Raw genomic sequence first — 16,965 nt, 5'->3', positions numbered from 1 at the left:
ACCTAATTTTATATGGTGAAATAATTACATAGAACTTAAATTTTTCACAAAACTACCTTTAATTTGCTCAGACTAGGATATATCATTATGGCAAGCATTAACAGTTCAATATAGCTCATCTCTAGACCTGTGTTGTCAAGGACCCAAATTATTATACCTTATTTGGGATAAGGGCCTGGGCCCATCTCTATACTTCAACCCTTCCAGAAGGGGACCCATCTATAGGCCAAAATTGCCAAAATGAGCCAATCCTGACGAGCAACCCTGTATACCCGGTCATAGTAACCCCCCCCCCCCCCCCCCCCCCCCCCCCCCCCCCCCCCCCTTCCACCGAGCCTTTCAGCCTAGGCCCACAATCATAAGGCCAGTCTAATTTTTTTTCAGCTAACTGTTCATTGGTTTGGTCACACATGTATAAATTTAAAGCTATGGGTGGCCTTATGGGTCATTAAGCCTATACTTTGAAGTAACAACTCTCAAATGTATTTGTACAATGATTTATTTTCATGATATTTGTTCTTACATTGAATGTATATATAACATTTATTGTACATCTGTGCATTTATTTATAATATTCCCAGCAGTTTTAAACAAGTTTTTTTTTCATTGCTGTTTCCAACAGTTTAATGATACTACATTGTAATGATAATCTATATGCATTGATATGAAATTAGCAGGCTATATCAAAACATCAACAAAAACCTGCATTATGGTGCCTTGCTTGGCAATTTAGTTGCTTATTACAAGGGACCAAGATTAACACTTTGTAATATTACATGGCTCTAATGCAGTGAAAAGAAATCTAGAAACATCAAATTAGAGTCCAACATACACGATTTACCCTATTGACCTAATGGCCCTTAAACAATATTGTTTTAAACCATTTTTTTTTTCGCAGGCTGTCTTATCACAGCATTTCAAATTATTGTTTACAGCAATAGTTATGGGTAAATATTAACATTTGTGTACAACTAGCCCCCCTTCCCCCCCTACCTGCTAAAACAAAGTCATTGTAAGTTAACTTTCAGACAATAAGGAACAACTTTATTTTATTAGATCCTTGTAGGGAATTATGTAAGCTTGTAACGAGCCATCAGACAAGAAAATCCGTGCAATATTAAGCGAATAGTGGCGAAAAAACGTCATATACTGCAGCCTGCTGCATTGTTTGAATTACCGCGCCAAGATGGCGGGCCTGATGACATGCGCCAGCCCATTCAACTAGCGGCCGATGCGGCATCTAGGCTTTTTATATCTGTGTATATATATATATAATATATATATATATATATATATATATATATATATATATATAGATCTATATATAATATATATATTATATATAATATATATATATATATATATATATATATATATATATATATATATATATATATATAATTTAACGTAGAACTATCAAAAGATACTTTGGAGGCAACCGTAAAATAAATAAATGAATAAATAAATGGTGAAAATATTTAGTTTAGTTTCCATTGAATTCTAGTTTTCTATAGCACTGTCCTTTACAGTTTTCTTTTATTTTTACCATGGACTCCCGTATTCAGTTTTTTTTTTTTTTAAATGGCCACCATTTGCTTTTGCTATTGAGCTTGTAAATTGGTATGGGATTGTCAGTTTTTAGCATGCTTTTCAGAGGCATATTTACACAGTTTATTAAAAATTGTTATAAAACATTTTTTATTTCCAAAAGCTATTAGTTTTTTCTCCATAATCTTCCTTGGTGTAACGTGATAGCCAAGTAAATATACTTACTATCCCTGATCATTTCTGTTTTACTTTAAAACATATTTTCGACACACGTAAAATTTTGTATAAATAATCACTTTAATATCTGGTCTGTGGTTTTCCATCTCCATATTTTTTACCGTTAATCCTCAAGCAAGCTTCTCTGTCGTGTGTGTGATATCTCTTGATATCCTTGCCTCTTCTGAATGCTTTTTTTTTTTTTTTTTTTTTTTTTTTTTGTACGCCTCAATAAATGATACCCTTACTGAAACTTTATTTTTCCTTGGATTTCATAGCTTTCAGTCTTAAGAGCCAACTTTTTGGCACTGCATATCTACATAGTGTACTGATTTGTTAATAGAGACCTACACATCCTCTCCTTTCAGAATCTCCTATTCCGCCAGCATTGGTTTCAAGAGGTTGATGCCTAGCGATTCTGGCCAGGGTTAGTTAAGGGTGGTTATATTACATCCGCAATGCCAGTAAATATTTCAACACTGAGCATTCCATCAAACAGATTCGTGGAATCATTAGTAACTCAACTTTGTAAAAGTAATAGCACTCTCTCGCAAACATTTCCCTGAGAGAGCACACTCATTCCTGCCACACCATTGTCTTCACAAATATTTGTTAAATTTTACCTTCACGACACAAAACCAACAGACCGTATTTTTTATCTTAGGAAGGTGAGGTATTCAAGAAAAGGTGCCTTGGATTATGTTTAGTATCTACTCCTGTTATTCCTATATACACCTGTTTCGTAAACATTTTTTACTCCCAGAAAAGTTCCTGGGAAGATCATAACAATTATGATCGTAATTTTTCTGCAAAGTAAATGTCAGTATTTGCAATTCTTATTTTTTAGCATCCGCGTCTTTCCTTTGGAGGGAAAATAGTGGCCTCAGCAGGGATTACTATTCCCTAGCTCTTGGCAGGTCTACTGGGATGAAATTGTTGACCCCATGTACCAACTGGTGGGAGCAGAATGAAATCGAAATCGACCATCCTTGCAAATGCAAGCCTACTTGCTCTGCCATTAGGGATGCCAGTTGCTTCATTGGTATCAAGAAAATTGGTTGAAAACGTCGTCATTAAAAATTCTAAATTCTAATCATATGTGAATACTGGAGCGAGATAAAATTAGAGAGGATGGACAGCCAGGTGGGAAGACCAAAAAGAATGAAAAAATAAAACGCATAGCAATGTAGGCTGGACCCAGGAGCTTGGAACTAAATGGACGCTGTGAATAATTTTAGTACCAGAATTAAATTTCATTTGGTCCAAATTTTATACCCACCTTTATTCAAGAGTACAACGGGCGGGCTTTAACTAAACATGTTGGCAACACTTACAGTAACTCGGATTTCCAACATTCATGGGAACGTATGCAAAGTAGGCCTTAGTAGGGAGACAGGCGTAGGCGTGAGAGATCCTGACCTTTCTCTAATACCGTTCCCTAACCTTGCACCTCCGTTCCCCGAGCCCCCCGAACCCTGAATATCCATGTCTTCCTATTCTGCATACTCAGGTTTCGTATGGTCTGTCTCCAGGTTCAGGATTTTCTAGTTTGGGATAGTATATACTAAAATATCAGGAGTGAATTCGTTTTCTACGAAATAGAGTGATTCTTAAAGAAAATGGACTTTACCTTACAGCAGGGTATACTAAAGTATAAATAAAATGCAATTAATCATAACACGTACCAAATAAATTATTTAGGCATTTCAAAACATCAAACGTACCGAGCATTCTGAATTATATTGTCCCCGAATAAGCTAAAATTGGCAAATATCGTCTCATATTGGATATAAGCAAATATTATCAAAAGCATCTTTCCTTTCAATTCATCTTCAGGGATTCAAAACTACTTAAGACATACTAGGTTTTATATATATATATATATACATATATATATATATATATATATATATATATATATATATATATATATATATATATATATGTATCATATATATATATATATATATATATATATATATATATACATACATATACATATATATTATATATATATATATATATATATATATATATATATATATATACATTATACAAGAATTATCACCATAACTTCTAAATTTTCATTTTGAATTTACCATTTGATATTATATAACCATAAACAAAGGTTGAAGGAACATCACTCATGTATTTTTCTTTATTTATTTCCATATGAAAAGGTGTCTATCATCTCATGGGTTTTCTTATGTTTATAAGCGTTTTTATACTGTGCCTTTTAAAAAGGAGTGTATAAATATATATAAGTGCGAATTTGGAAGTATCCATCTAGGTATATTCTTAAAGTATAGGTAACGTACACAGCTACGTGTATGTAACTGTAAACATTATCTGTTCTTTGATTTCATTACTGCATTAACCATAAGAGTATAGACCGGTTATATACAAACAGCAATATATATATATATATATATCTATATATATATATATATATATATATATATAGATAGATAATATAGAATAGATATAGCTAGATAGATAGAATTAATAAGATATTAAAGGGGAATTACTAACATGAATAGTCTACAGATGAATTTTGTACATAATAATGTAGTATAGGACAACTGATTCATTGTCATACCTTCAACCTTTTTCGTTGTATATGAAGGTCACTCTACATCATGAACGATATAATAAACCCCCAAATTGTCTTGTACTTTGGAATAATCACAAAAGTACTTTTGCCAGAAGGCTGCGGATAATCGAGCCTAAATCTATCTCAGCTACGGTGAAGAAAGCAGGTGATGGGAGAATAAATCTCTCTCTCTCTCTCTCTCTCTCTCTCTCTCTCTTCTCATGCACAAAAACACACACTCACATACTCGCACGAGCAAAAACATAGCTCCAAGAAATTTATTAAATATGACTTAGGCATCTGGTTTATTAGATGTAAAAAGCAGAATCATTTCTAACACATGCCAAAGAATCATTATACCTGGTAAATAGGTTGACATTCACTGAAAAAATGTCATTTGCAGAGTTCTCATGACGTTTGCATATTCGGCGAATACCATTTGTAATGCCTAAACGGCCTTTTCATTTAATTCTTGTTTTTTTTTTTTTTTTAAGGACTAGCGGCAGTATACAAATCTAAACCTACTATATTTTAGAATTTCTGTTTTCTTTAAAGATACAACGATGGAAAAATCAGTGTTAACAATCCATAAACAAGAAAAATTAGATATAAAAATAAAAGTGCTGCAAAATGTTCACCTTGCAGGATACCCAGATCCTGTGACCAGGGAGGGCCCTCATGGGAGTTACGCCATCTTTGACGAAAGATTAAAAATACTGACCCTCTTTTTTTCATAATAAACCATGATGGACATACGGAGACCAATGGGATAAATTACAGTTTTTTGGTGATTGAATCCGTAGCTGCATGTAAACCTACTGTCGTCCTATCGCTGCATATTTCTACGGCCGTTTGAAATGGCCTAGTAAAGTTCTACTCCTAACGGGTGCAACCTTAGGGGACCCTGTGGGCAAGGAAAGACCACTTCTGCTAGTCTGCCAGTGGTCGTATAGTCTAGCATTAAGAAGTGTTGGCGTCTTAGGAGGAGAATATCGGCTGCTTTGTCTGGTAAACATTGGAAGTCTAGGGTGCCTAGACTGAGGGTCTTCATTTCCGTAATCTATGACTGGTGGTGATGCATTGGAAGATTCAGTGGACACTTCATCTTCTCCGATAAGCTTTGGAAGTAAATTTCGACTGTCAAGGTACGATAATCGCCTTGATTGCCTCTGGTTGGATATGGGTGCCTGACTCTCAGAATTTCCTTCCTTGGGAGAAGGTTCTGATTCCTCGAGTAATTCTTGTTCTGTTTCTGTGAGAATTTGGGCACTGAGTAGTTCACTAAGTCCTATTAGCCTCTCACCCTCCGATGGGGCATCTGTTTCTAGGACGGTTTCATTTTGTGATTGGAAGAGAGATGATTCTTGTTCTGTTTTTGTAAGGTCTTGAACACTAAGTAATTCTCTCGTTAACTCCTTATCCTCAGATGAGGCATCTGTTTCAAGCGAGGTTTCATTTAGTGATTGGAAGAGAGATAATTCTCGTTCTGTTTTTGTAAGGTCTTGAGCACTGAGTAATTCTCTCGTTAACTCCTCATCCTCAGATGAGGCATCTGTTTCAAGCAAGGTTTCATTTAGTGATTGGAAGAGAGATAATTCTTGTTCTGTTTTTGTAAGGTCTTGAACACTGGGTCAATTCTCTCGTTAACTCCTCCATCCCTCAGATGAGGCATCTGTTTCAAGCAAGGTTTCATTTAGTGATTGGAAGAGAGATAATTCTCGTTCTGTTTTTGTAAGGTCTTGAACACTGAGTAATTCTCTCGTTAACTCCTCATCCTCAGATGAGGCATCTGTTTCAAGAGAGGTTTCATTCTGCGATTGGAGGGGAGCAACTTCTTGAGGTTTCTCAGACTCTTCATCGTGTCTAGGGAAGAGTGTGATAGTGATATATTCTGGAGAAGTATTTCCATAGGGTATTATGGGAGTGATATTGGTAGGCGTTAGAAATTTAGAATTATATACGGCAGTTATTAAACTACTGTCAAGTGAGTTTTTCGATACAGCCTCCTCCCGGAACATCAAATTTTTTGGCATCAGGGATTTCATGAGAGCATCTTGGGAGGGAGAAGGTGGGGGTAATATTTGAACAATGTCAGCGGGCTTTTTTTCTAAACGTTGAGTCAACAGCATTTTAGCCCCCTGACCGCTCTCTGGAGAACCTGTTTCCCCTGCTTCGCTATTATTTTCTGCAGATAAAGGATCTAAAGTTGTAGTATCCAGGTCCTCCTGTTCTGGAGCTATGGTAGTAATTGAGCTTTCCTCCTCTGAGAGTTCTGTTATTGCATCAGACTGCATCAGAGAGCTGGTGACCTTTTCATCTGAACTACTCGAAATATCAGTGGCTGACTCAGGTTGAGGGCTTGTTTGAGCTTTGCTATCACCATCCTCGTTATTAATGATAGTCGTCAATGCTCCAGAATCTCCAGGTGATTCAGTGACGTCCCTTTTGTCGTCATCCACTTGGGGTCCTACAACTGTCACAGGATCAGTGCTCAGGCTGGGAGGTGATTCTGTCCCTGTCATTGCCCCAGCCTCTGTGGAATCAAGCTGCAGTGATGGATCTGTGGTGTCAGTTTCAGATTCTCCCGTGAATGGAGACATGGTTGTAGTGGCCTCTTCTGTCGCAGTAGGTTCTGTGGTGGAAACATCACCAGTTTCACCATAAGTGAAATTACAAAAAGGATGTGGTGTGAATGGAATATTTATCCCACCTGGAGGTTTGGGAAAAGGAGTACCATATTTTGGTGGGCCAATATATGATGGATCACCGCCGTCTGGGTACCATGGCCAAAAGGGAAACTTATTGGTAGTTGTAAAGAAATGACTTGGCCACGAAGTAGTTGTGAAGAAATTACTTGGCCTTGGGGTAGTCATGAAATAATGTGGCCTTGCAGTAGTCACGTAGAAATTATTTGGCCTTACAGGAGTTCCGTAGTGATAATTTGGCCTTACGGGACTTCCATAGTGATTATTTGGCCTTACAGGAGTCCCGTAGTGATAATGTGGCCTTACAGGAGTCCCGTAGTGATTATTTGGCCGTGCAGGAGTCACATAGAAATGATTAGGCTTTGGAGTGGTCAAGGAGAAAGTATTTCCCGGCCATTTTAAGGGCCTCTTTGTTACTGTGACAGGTCTTCTGAATGGCCTCCTTGTTGTTGTGCTGAATGGCCTCCTTGTTGTGCTGAATGGTCTCCTGGTTGTTGTGAAAGGTCTTCTAATAGGTCCCTTTGTCGGTGCAACGGGCCTATTAAATGGTCTCACTGCGCCTGTTTCCGGGTATTCATAACCTTTCTTGGGATGAGTTGCAATGAACTGGTTCAGTTCCCCTATACTCTGGAAATACCTGAAAATGGGAAAACATTTATGAAATAAATACTTTCCTGTAGCTGAAAGTAGAGAATTAGTTTATGTTAAAATGATGTGAGTGAAAAAGATGGTCTAATCAACAATTAGCAATTACTGAATTCAATTTCTTATAAAATTCAAAATATTTCAACATGAAGTGTGTATGACGTTTTTGTTCTTCCGTCGCAGTCCTTATTAAAATTTCATCAACAAGAGCCCAGTTCAGAACTTACCTAAGATTAGGTCTGTATCCTTGATGGTCAGCAATGTAAGTAACAAGAAGCACTGTGTCATCTGAGAAATGTACAAAGTAAGAGCCTTCTTGGGTTCTCTCCTGGTAAGAAGCTTCGTGTCCAAAGACCTTTCTTGAATTATTGTCGACTACGGAGTAACTGAACCCTTGATTTCTCACAGATCTGCTGCCACTCACAGCCTACATGAGTTGGGTATATGTAAAGATTTTGTTAGCATTGTGGTAAATGGATTATATGCTTTCAGTTTTGAAAAATAAAACACGCCTCTCCAGGTTAAGACGAGGTCCACACCTCATGAACATAACACACGTTGAATATTCCCTTGACATATCATCAGTACCATAAGCAGCAAAGTGATTGAAAAAAGCAGTACGTATATTTTCCAGCAGAATTAACCTATGGACCAGCATGAAATGAAAACTTTATTTAATAACAAAACATATGAATATTCAATACTCCTTTAAAGGCATGTGCATTCCATAAGGAAAATTATTCGTATGAAAAATTGAAGATGGCTGTTACCTAACTTAAGAAATTGATAAATTTTAAGATAAAGTACAAATGTAGGCCTATAGTATTTCTTACTTTGCCTTTCCTCTGTGTTCCCTTCGATCCTGGGGACTGACTTTTTCCTTTGGCTTCTTGTGATGCGTTAATAGAATTATGAAGGTTATTAAAATTTCGCCTCCTAATTTCCAATATTTTCACTCCTGGAAGAAGCTCTGAATCTTGAAGGTCGATTTCGACTGTGTCGTTCTGTGTTTGTTCCTTCACATTCTGTAAATCAGGAGTGATTACAGTATTTTCTGAAGTCTGAGGAGCACCTTTCATCTCTGTTTCTTCCACTGCTTTTCTTGGGTTCCCATCACTGATGCTTTCAAACATTTCCAAATCCAATACATCATTAGACCTAGTCGTCGTTTCCATGTGGATTTCCTCGCTCAAAAAATCTCCTGTCTCACTTCCTGTTATCTCACTAGGTACTGGAATTTCCTCCACTTGTTTGGAACCTTCATCATTAGTTGGTATTTCATTGGAAATATTTGTTTTGTGACCTTCAGGTGTCAAGACTTCTACACTCTCTCCGACCATCACCTCCATCACCTCCTCATTACTTGGATTGACTGGGACTATATTTCCACCATCTTCCCCAAGTGATTTGAGATGAACCTGTTCAAATGATGATGGAAAGCTACTTAAATCAAGAGGTGTGCTCTTCATCTGACCCAGAGGAGGTGGCTTGCTACTGGCTTCCACTACATCAGAAATGACAGGCAAATCTTCAATCAATACAGCTGTCTCAGTCTCTTCTAAAGGAGTTAGATCGTCAATGTTGGCGTGGGTGATGGCCACAACCTTAATGGGCTTTGGGTTACTGATCTCAGTACTTTTTTTGTTTACCCCTTTACGTAACTTAGAAACGGTGTCCAGAATCTGAACAAACTGGTCAGCAGAAACAGGGGAGAGAGAGTAATTTGCAAAGGGATTTTGAGTAAGGTTCTCAGCAGTGATGGTTTCAACCAAAGTGGATATCCTCGCTTCAATCTCGTTAGCAAATCTTTCGGTATGATTAAAATCAGTGGCACCGGTCGTGTTGAAATGAAACCCAGCTCCTTCGGCAGATTCAAGAGGCAAACTGACTTCTACCCCTTGGCTTTCAGCCTTTCCAGAGTCAGCTTCCTTGACGTTTGTGACTGACTGTTCCAGCAATGATGCAGTGTTCACGTCGATTTCTTCCGCTGTTGCCTGTATCCTTAGCAGACTGTCTATTGCATCCTGAATTTCTCTCTTCACAGCTGGGTCCTCCTCTTCATCCTCTGTGTTTATGCGATGTGACCAGTCATACTGGTAAGCCAGCCTAGGAACACCGGTGACGTAACCTAATGCGCAGGCGATCTGAAAATAAATGAGGTATGAATATAACTTGTCATCCTGAGGACATCATCCGTTGACAACTTACTCACTATACTCGGTTTTTTTCCATCTGTCCACCCGCCTGTGGTGTTTGCGTATGGTAATAATGCGTCCCGGGCTTTAGATAGTTACATTCAGCCTCTGGACCGTGCATTCAGCTTACACTCAACAATAATAATAAAATCCTATTTCGAATATTAACGGTGCAATTCGCATACTGTAAATTATTAAAGCAATTTTCAGTTGGAAATGTACACCCTGATATCCTTTTATTTACATAAAACTTAGATATAGCGTAACTATTTAAAGCCCGGGACGCAGTGTTACCATGCGCGACCACCACAGGCGGATGGACAGATGGAAAAAAACAGAGTATAGTTAAGCTTACCACGAAGCTTACTCTAGCTCTGAAAGTTCCGAAGAGTAAAGGTTAAAGATGAATTGTGAGTATACGCTTATCAGGAAAAGTTTTGAACGGAGGTAAGCTGAAACACAAGCCTGAATTCCAAAGTTCCTGTTGCGTGATGGATGTCCCCACAACTTTCCTTTTTCAACAGGTAAGAATAACCTGTAATAAGAGGAAGGAGTTATGAAAAAAAAAAACACCTTATTTCACCCTCTTTAAACAAACAAGGCTCATCTTGATATCCGTCCTCCGCTTTTGGCCGAACAGAGAGCCCATTCAACCACTAACCTTCAACTTCCGTTTCCTATTTGTTTATCTGTTCTGGTGATCATTCTTGTAACTGACCGCATTGAAGATTATATATTCAAGTAAACATTCTTGTAACAAAATGCATTGAAGATTACTTGTTCGAGCAAACATTCTTGTAACATAACGCATTGGAGATTATTTGTCCAAGTGAACATTCTTATAACAGAACGTATTGGAGATTACCTGTTCGAGAAAACATTCTTGTAACGGGACGCATTGGAGATTACTTGTTCAAGTGAACATTCTTGTAACATAACGCACTGGAGATTACCTGTTCGAGTGAACATTCTAGTAACAGAACGCATTGGAGATTACCTGTTCGAGAGAACATTCTTGTAACATAACGAAATGGAGATTTTTTGTTCAAGAGAACAGTCTTGTAACAGTAGGCAATAGGGATTATCTATTCAGGTGAAAATCTTCATAACAAAATGCAGTTCATAATATTTGTTCATTCAAACGTCCATGTACCAGGGCTCAAAAGGGAGTTATTTGTTTACGAAATGGTGACCAGCACTCAAGTAGCCCCCTAACCCCCACCCAACTCCTTCCACGAGGATTTCAAATAATCGTCCCGACTCCCTGGAAGCCCTGGAACGACCACAACAACCATTATCAGACAAAAATGCATCTAATTACGTACCGTTTGATGTTCCTTTCTCAGCCTTCATTCTCGAGATCCTTCGAGTGAAAAAGGATATTCTGATAGAAATGCGCTGTTAAGGACACGCAAGAATGTCATACATGCGAGAGGCATGTCAGTGCTCTCTCTCTCTCTCTCTCTCTCTCTCTCTCTCTCTCTCTCTCTCTGTATGCCATTACAATTCAAAATATGGCTATTCCTATTTAACGTATGATACAGTTTTAATAAATCAATAGAATGATACAGGGTAGTTGTAAAAGAACAAAATTACAATAAGTATAAGTGAATTACATGTGCACACATGTATGTATGTATGTATGTATGTATGTATGTATGTATGTATGTATGTATATACATAGAAGAAGATGAACAAAATCACATATGGTAGGCTATGCCCTCATTATATGGATGGAAATGGCAATACGTCATGCATCGTGTTTTTCCATAAAGTCAACCCTTGTCAAGGGAAAATGGGTTATTAGTTAAAGTGTTTATATATATATATATATATATATATATATATATATATATATATATATATATATATATATATTATATATATATATATGCATGTATGTAAATATGTGTGTTTGTGTGAGTGTGCAAAAATATATTCTTTATCAATTTTTTATTACAATAAAATTACTCAGGAACACGCCATCCATACACAAATAACTTATACGAGGACAAAACAAAGGCTTAAGTCCAACCCAGGAGCCGTTGTAAGTATACACGTATATCTGGCGCAAGATTAAACAGTTTATCAACAGACCAATATAAAAAAATATACTTCTTTGCAACTTCCCAAATTATATAACGATCATGGAACGCTGTCATTAGAATGCCTAAAAAAGAATGAAGGCACTCCAAATGTTTACTTCCTATCCGTACAAATAACATGGCATGTGTTTATCAGCCGTGTCTCCCCAAAAGTTAAATTACCTGAGGTAACTTTCGTTCGCTCTCCCATAACGAGCTCGCAAGAATCGTCTCGTTGTTGCTCGTTGTTGTTGTCGTCTTAACCGAGCATGACACTGTATCAGCACGTTAAGTCCCTTGAACCCGCATACAACGTATTTCTGACGAACCCCTGCGCGCGCAGTGAGTGCATTGCCTGAAGATTGAGATGACTTCGAGGAAAAAACGAAATAACGGATGGGCGTCGAAAAAGGTTATTTTGTCATTGCAATCAGAAGGATAATCCGCCTTATGGCAAAAGAATGTCGACGTTACGCGGGTGATGTTCATAGAGAGAAGAGAGAGAGAGAGAGAGAGAGAGAGAGAGAGAGAGATAATTTAGTAAAAAAAAGAATGACCATCCAATTGTAGGGTTCCAAAGGTTGGTAATGCGAACTCTCGAAGGTCTCTCGGTTTTGCTCCAGCTATGGAACATATTTCAGACGTTCATACGTTTTAGTTTTAGATGGAAATATCTTATTTTTTGTTATCATTTCCACTGTTATTATCAAGGCTACAAACAGCCACAATTCCGCAGAAGTAACGGATATTTCAATTGAATTTCAGTGCTATGTGATTCTCAACAAAAAGCATTTTCTAATTTTTTCGAGTCATGAGAAACGAACAAACATTCCTATATTTTATTTATCATTTATCTTTTTGTTGCATGGTAGATTATATACTCATAGGTGTCTATCGTTATCGTATGATATCTCTCTCCTTTCATTTATTTGTTTATTGTATGGTAGATACCATATACTCAGTAGGTGTCTAATGTTACAGTGTGATTTCTCTCTTTTCTTGATTCGTCTGTCTGCCAGCCGGGCCTCTCGCCTCCCCCCCCCCCCCCCCCCATCTCTCTCTCTCTCTCGATTCGTCTATCAGCCAGCCTCTCTATCTATCTGTATGTCTATCCACTCGTATATTCTAAATAAGGGACCTACCATCCACGAAAAAACAACTCCCAGGGCCAAGGAACTTGCATGAAAGCTTTCTGCTCTATTCTGCAATGCACTCTGAAAGGAATTTGATGTAACGCCCATTATCCTTTTATAAAACCCTTAAGGCTCGGGAACACACACACGAAAGAATTTCGGGCATCTGTGCTACGCACCTAATGTAAATGGAACATGGCGTCCCGTGAAGATTTAGAATGTGCAAGTTTCAAGAATCATACCTGACATTCCTGTTTTGATTCAAAGAAAAACAAAAGATAATCTGTCAACTTCCAAAATCAAAACATGCTTTGTAAATCACAATGCCATCTAATGCAAAACAGGGCTTGATCCGAACCTCCAGCTTACTTGGGACGGGTGCAAGATTTTCCCCTCATGCATAAGGTGTAAACATTATAGTCCTCCCAACTTTTAACATAAATTAAAACGTGCAGAAATCTATGGTCAAATAGACACTTGTTTCATCAACGAAAATTAAAATAAATACGCTATATCTTATGAGAAATAATTTTTCTGTACTGTTTAACATGCACATGTACTATTTTTTTACAATTTCATTCTAATAAATGAATCATAAATATCCTATCGTAAAATTCCTGTATCTGTAACTCAACGCGAAACACCTTTTTCAGACCCTTTTATGCTCTTCCATAGGGGTGTTAAAAAATCCACACTTATATTACTAAATTAATTGTTGGTTTTCAATATACAAAAAGTTATTCACGACAATGTGAATTTCTTAATAAAGAATCATTTACTGTTTATTAAAGACCAAGATGCTAACTATGATATACTGTAATCTACTTTCCTTTCTCATATGAACCAATTCAATTTATTTTTACTTCCATATTTTCCTAAAGGTTAATTGTTATTATACAATGTTTCCTTTCTCGTAAGAACCAATTCTTTTTTTTCATATTTTCCAATTATTCTTCTCCTAAAGGTTAATTGCTTTTTTGCAACTTTTCCTTCCTCGTATGAACCAATTTAGTTTATTTTTCTTTCCTTTATTTTCCTCTTATTCTTCTCCTAAAGATTAATTGTTTTTATACAACTTTCCATTGCTCATAACGAATCAATTCAGTTTATTTTTCTTTCCATATATTACTCTTATCCTTCGCCTAAAGGTTAATTATTATTATACAACTTTTTCTGTGAACCAGTTTTTCTTCTCCTAAATGTTAACTGCTTTTTTGGCAAATTTTTTCCCTCATATGAACCAATTTAGTTTAATTTTCTTTCCATATTGTCCACTTATTTTTCTCCTAATGTTAATTTTTTTCATGCAACTTTTCCTTTCTCACACGAACCAATTCAGTTTATTTTTCTTTCCAAATTTTTCTTTAATTCTCCTCCTAAAGGTCAATTTTTTTCATGCAACTTTTCATTTCTCACACGAACCAATTCATTTTGTTTGTCTTTCCATATTTTCCTATTATTCTTCTCATAAAGGTTAATTGTTTTTATGCAACTTTTCCTTTCTTTATAACGAACCAATTCAGTTTATTTTTCTTCCCATATTTCCCACTTATTCTCCTCCCAAGCGTTTCTAATCGTTTATGTAACTTTTACACCACTATGTCCACATCACTGTTTACATCGACCAGCAAGGTGATTCAAACACCAGGTAGATAAGTCCTTCAGGTACATCTTTCGATAGAAAACGACGCCTATTTCGCAAACAATCCTAAGATCCTTTGGACGGAGAGAAGAAATCTCCTTTCTCTTGTTGTTAGTTGTTTCTTATATTTTCACCCAAGTTCTTGAGGTTTTCCATTGGATATTGCGTCGATTCTTGTCGCTAATGGAAAGCAAGCAAACATTATTGTAATTCAAGGAAAAGCGAGAAACCACGCAGTTTCTCTGTCTATGTGAAACTTGAGAAACATCACTGTTTCTCTGATGTTTCTGTTTCTGTGAAACTTAAGAATTAATTCAGAAACCACACTGTTTCTCTACTCATGTGGATTTCTACAGAAAATAGAATTAGTTTTCTGCAATAAAGCTTTAAATAAATAATCCATATAAGTAAAATTATTTTTCTGCAGGCGAACTTTAAACAAACACTAATTATGTGTAAGTGTCTAAAGCATGAGAACTGCTCAAATCATCGACTTCTCTGATGAAGAGGAAAGAAAATATAACATAAAATTACTGACTCATTTGGTCATTCATGGTAATGACTGAAAAGAATCTTAAGGCCCGTTTCATTTCATGCATTGCTTAAAAGAATTCCTCAGAATGCGTCGCTGAAGTTATATTTATCATATCAATAAGCATTACCAAATTGACAACAGATGATTAATTAGAACAATGTTAACCACAGAATAATAATAATAATAAGAATTATTTTATTATTATTATTATTATTATTATTATTATTATTATTATTATTATTATTATTATTATTATTATTATTATTATTATTATTATTCTAAGGAAGTTTAAACAAATCACTCATTCATAACATGACTTGTCTTTAAGGGTGAGATACTACTTTTTTATGCAACAACTTCAGTTCTTTAAACATTTAATAACCAGGTAAATCGGAAATGACGAAGATCCTGACAAAATCTCCTAAATTGGTGTCCTGTTCTGAACAATCTTCACAATCACGTTCTCTTACGAACGACGCAATTAACAAAACTCAGGACGACTGACGTGTCCCGACTCCCAGAAACATCTTCGTCTAATAACATTCGAGCTCCGTTCTTCTTCTTCTTCTTACGAGCGCTTCTTATAATATAACTCCGGGTCGCGTTCAAGCGAGCCACACACACAAATTAACGATCTGCCCTTTCCGCCACGGTTAACAGAGTATAAATGGCTCCCCCCTGAACAGCAAAAAGGGCCAAGAAAAAGCCCCAAGACTTTTATCCCGACCATGTTGGATTGCCCTTTATCAAAACTTATCCCGTAATGAGACCAGAACAACCGCAGTTTTTTCCGTTTTTTTTTTTTTTTTTTTTTTTTTTTTGCGCGCGCGTCTTGAACTCGTTTTTTGGCAGTTTCCCGCCATTATGGCAAGACGCTCGGAAGGTACTACCTCGAAGATTCTCTTACTTCAAATGTTCCATTATCGTCGAAAATACTCCGTTCGTTATTTCAGACTTTCTTCCCACAGAGTGAAAGTGTTGTTAAATATATGCCCTCAACTGACATTTAACATGACAGGTTAATAGCCGGCCGGGAATGCGTTGACTGTGTGGCTCATTGATCACAACTCATTCCTGATTGAATGTCAAATGCACCTCCTGACATTCCGAGCGCCATTACGTAACCCGTTTTTATCGGCGTAAGTCATCCTCTTTCTTTGCAAGCTGCGGTTTCCTATTGTTGTGCCTTCTTCTCCTTCTTCTTCTTCTTCTCCTCTTGTTGTGCCTTCCTCCTCCTCCTCCTCCTCGTTAGCCAAAAGGTTGTTATTGTTTTTATCTTCAGGGCAGCGAGTGACTCACTCTGTCTTAAGGAAAATGCAAAAAAAAAAAACAACAAAAATAAATAAATAAATAAATAGATAAATAATAAATTAAATAATATAATTATTTAGGGTTGAGTTCCGTTGGAATTAAAGCGGAAGTTGTTATCATTATTTTCATAGAAAATAAATACAATTATTATTATTATTATTATTATTATTATTATTATTATTATTATTCAGAAGATAAACCCTATTCACAGTGAACAAGATCATAGGTTGCCATTCACTCGAAATTCAAGTTTCCAAAGATTATGGTGCTCATTTGAAAGAAGTAAGAGAAGGTAAAAATGGGATACAAAGATGGAAAAACAGGAAAATTAACAAAACAATAAATAAATGAAAATATC

General features: G+C 36.6%; 1 protein-coding gene across 1 annotated transcript in view; it reads right to left on the bottom strand.

The window, feature by feature from the left end:
* Positions 1 to 5,199: 5,199 nt before the first annotated feature.
* The window catches only part of LOC135200514 (uncharacterized), a 33,591-nt gene continuing 21,825 nt past the window's right edge, over positions 5,200 to 16,965 (bottom strand). The window contains exons 2-5 of the mRNA XM_064229165.1: positions 8,541 to 9,851; positions 7,935 to 8,134; positions 6,006 to 7,699; positions 5,200 to 5,909 (exon numbers count right to left, since the gene is read on the bottom strand). Of these exons, the coding sequence (XP_064085235.1) occupies positions 5,200 to 5,909; positions 6,006 to 7,699; positions 7,935 to 8,134; positions 8,541 to 9,851 (3,915 nt within the window). The remainder of the gene's footprint in view (positions 5,910 to 6,005; positions 7,700 to 7,934; positions 8,135 to 8,540; positions 9,852 to 16,965) is intronic.

Source organism: Macrobrachium nipponense, chromosome 27, assembly GCF_015104395.2.
Source record: "Macrobrachium nipponense isolate FS-2020 chromosome 27, ASM1510439v2, whole genome shotgun sequence".
In the NCBI taxonomy this organism is placed as follows: domain Eukaryota; kingdom Metazoa; phylum Arthropoda; class Malacostraca; order Decapoda; family Palaemonidae; genus Macrobrachium; species Macrobrachium nipponense.
The sequence above is the reverse complement of the archived record's forward strand: the minus strand, read 5'-3'. Positions and strand labels throughout refer to the sequence as shown.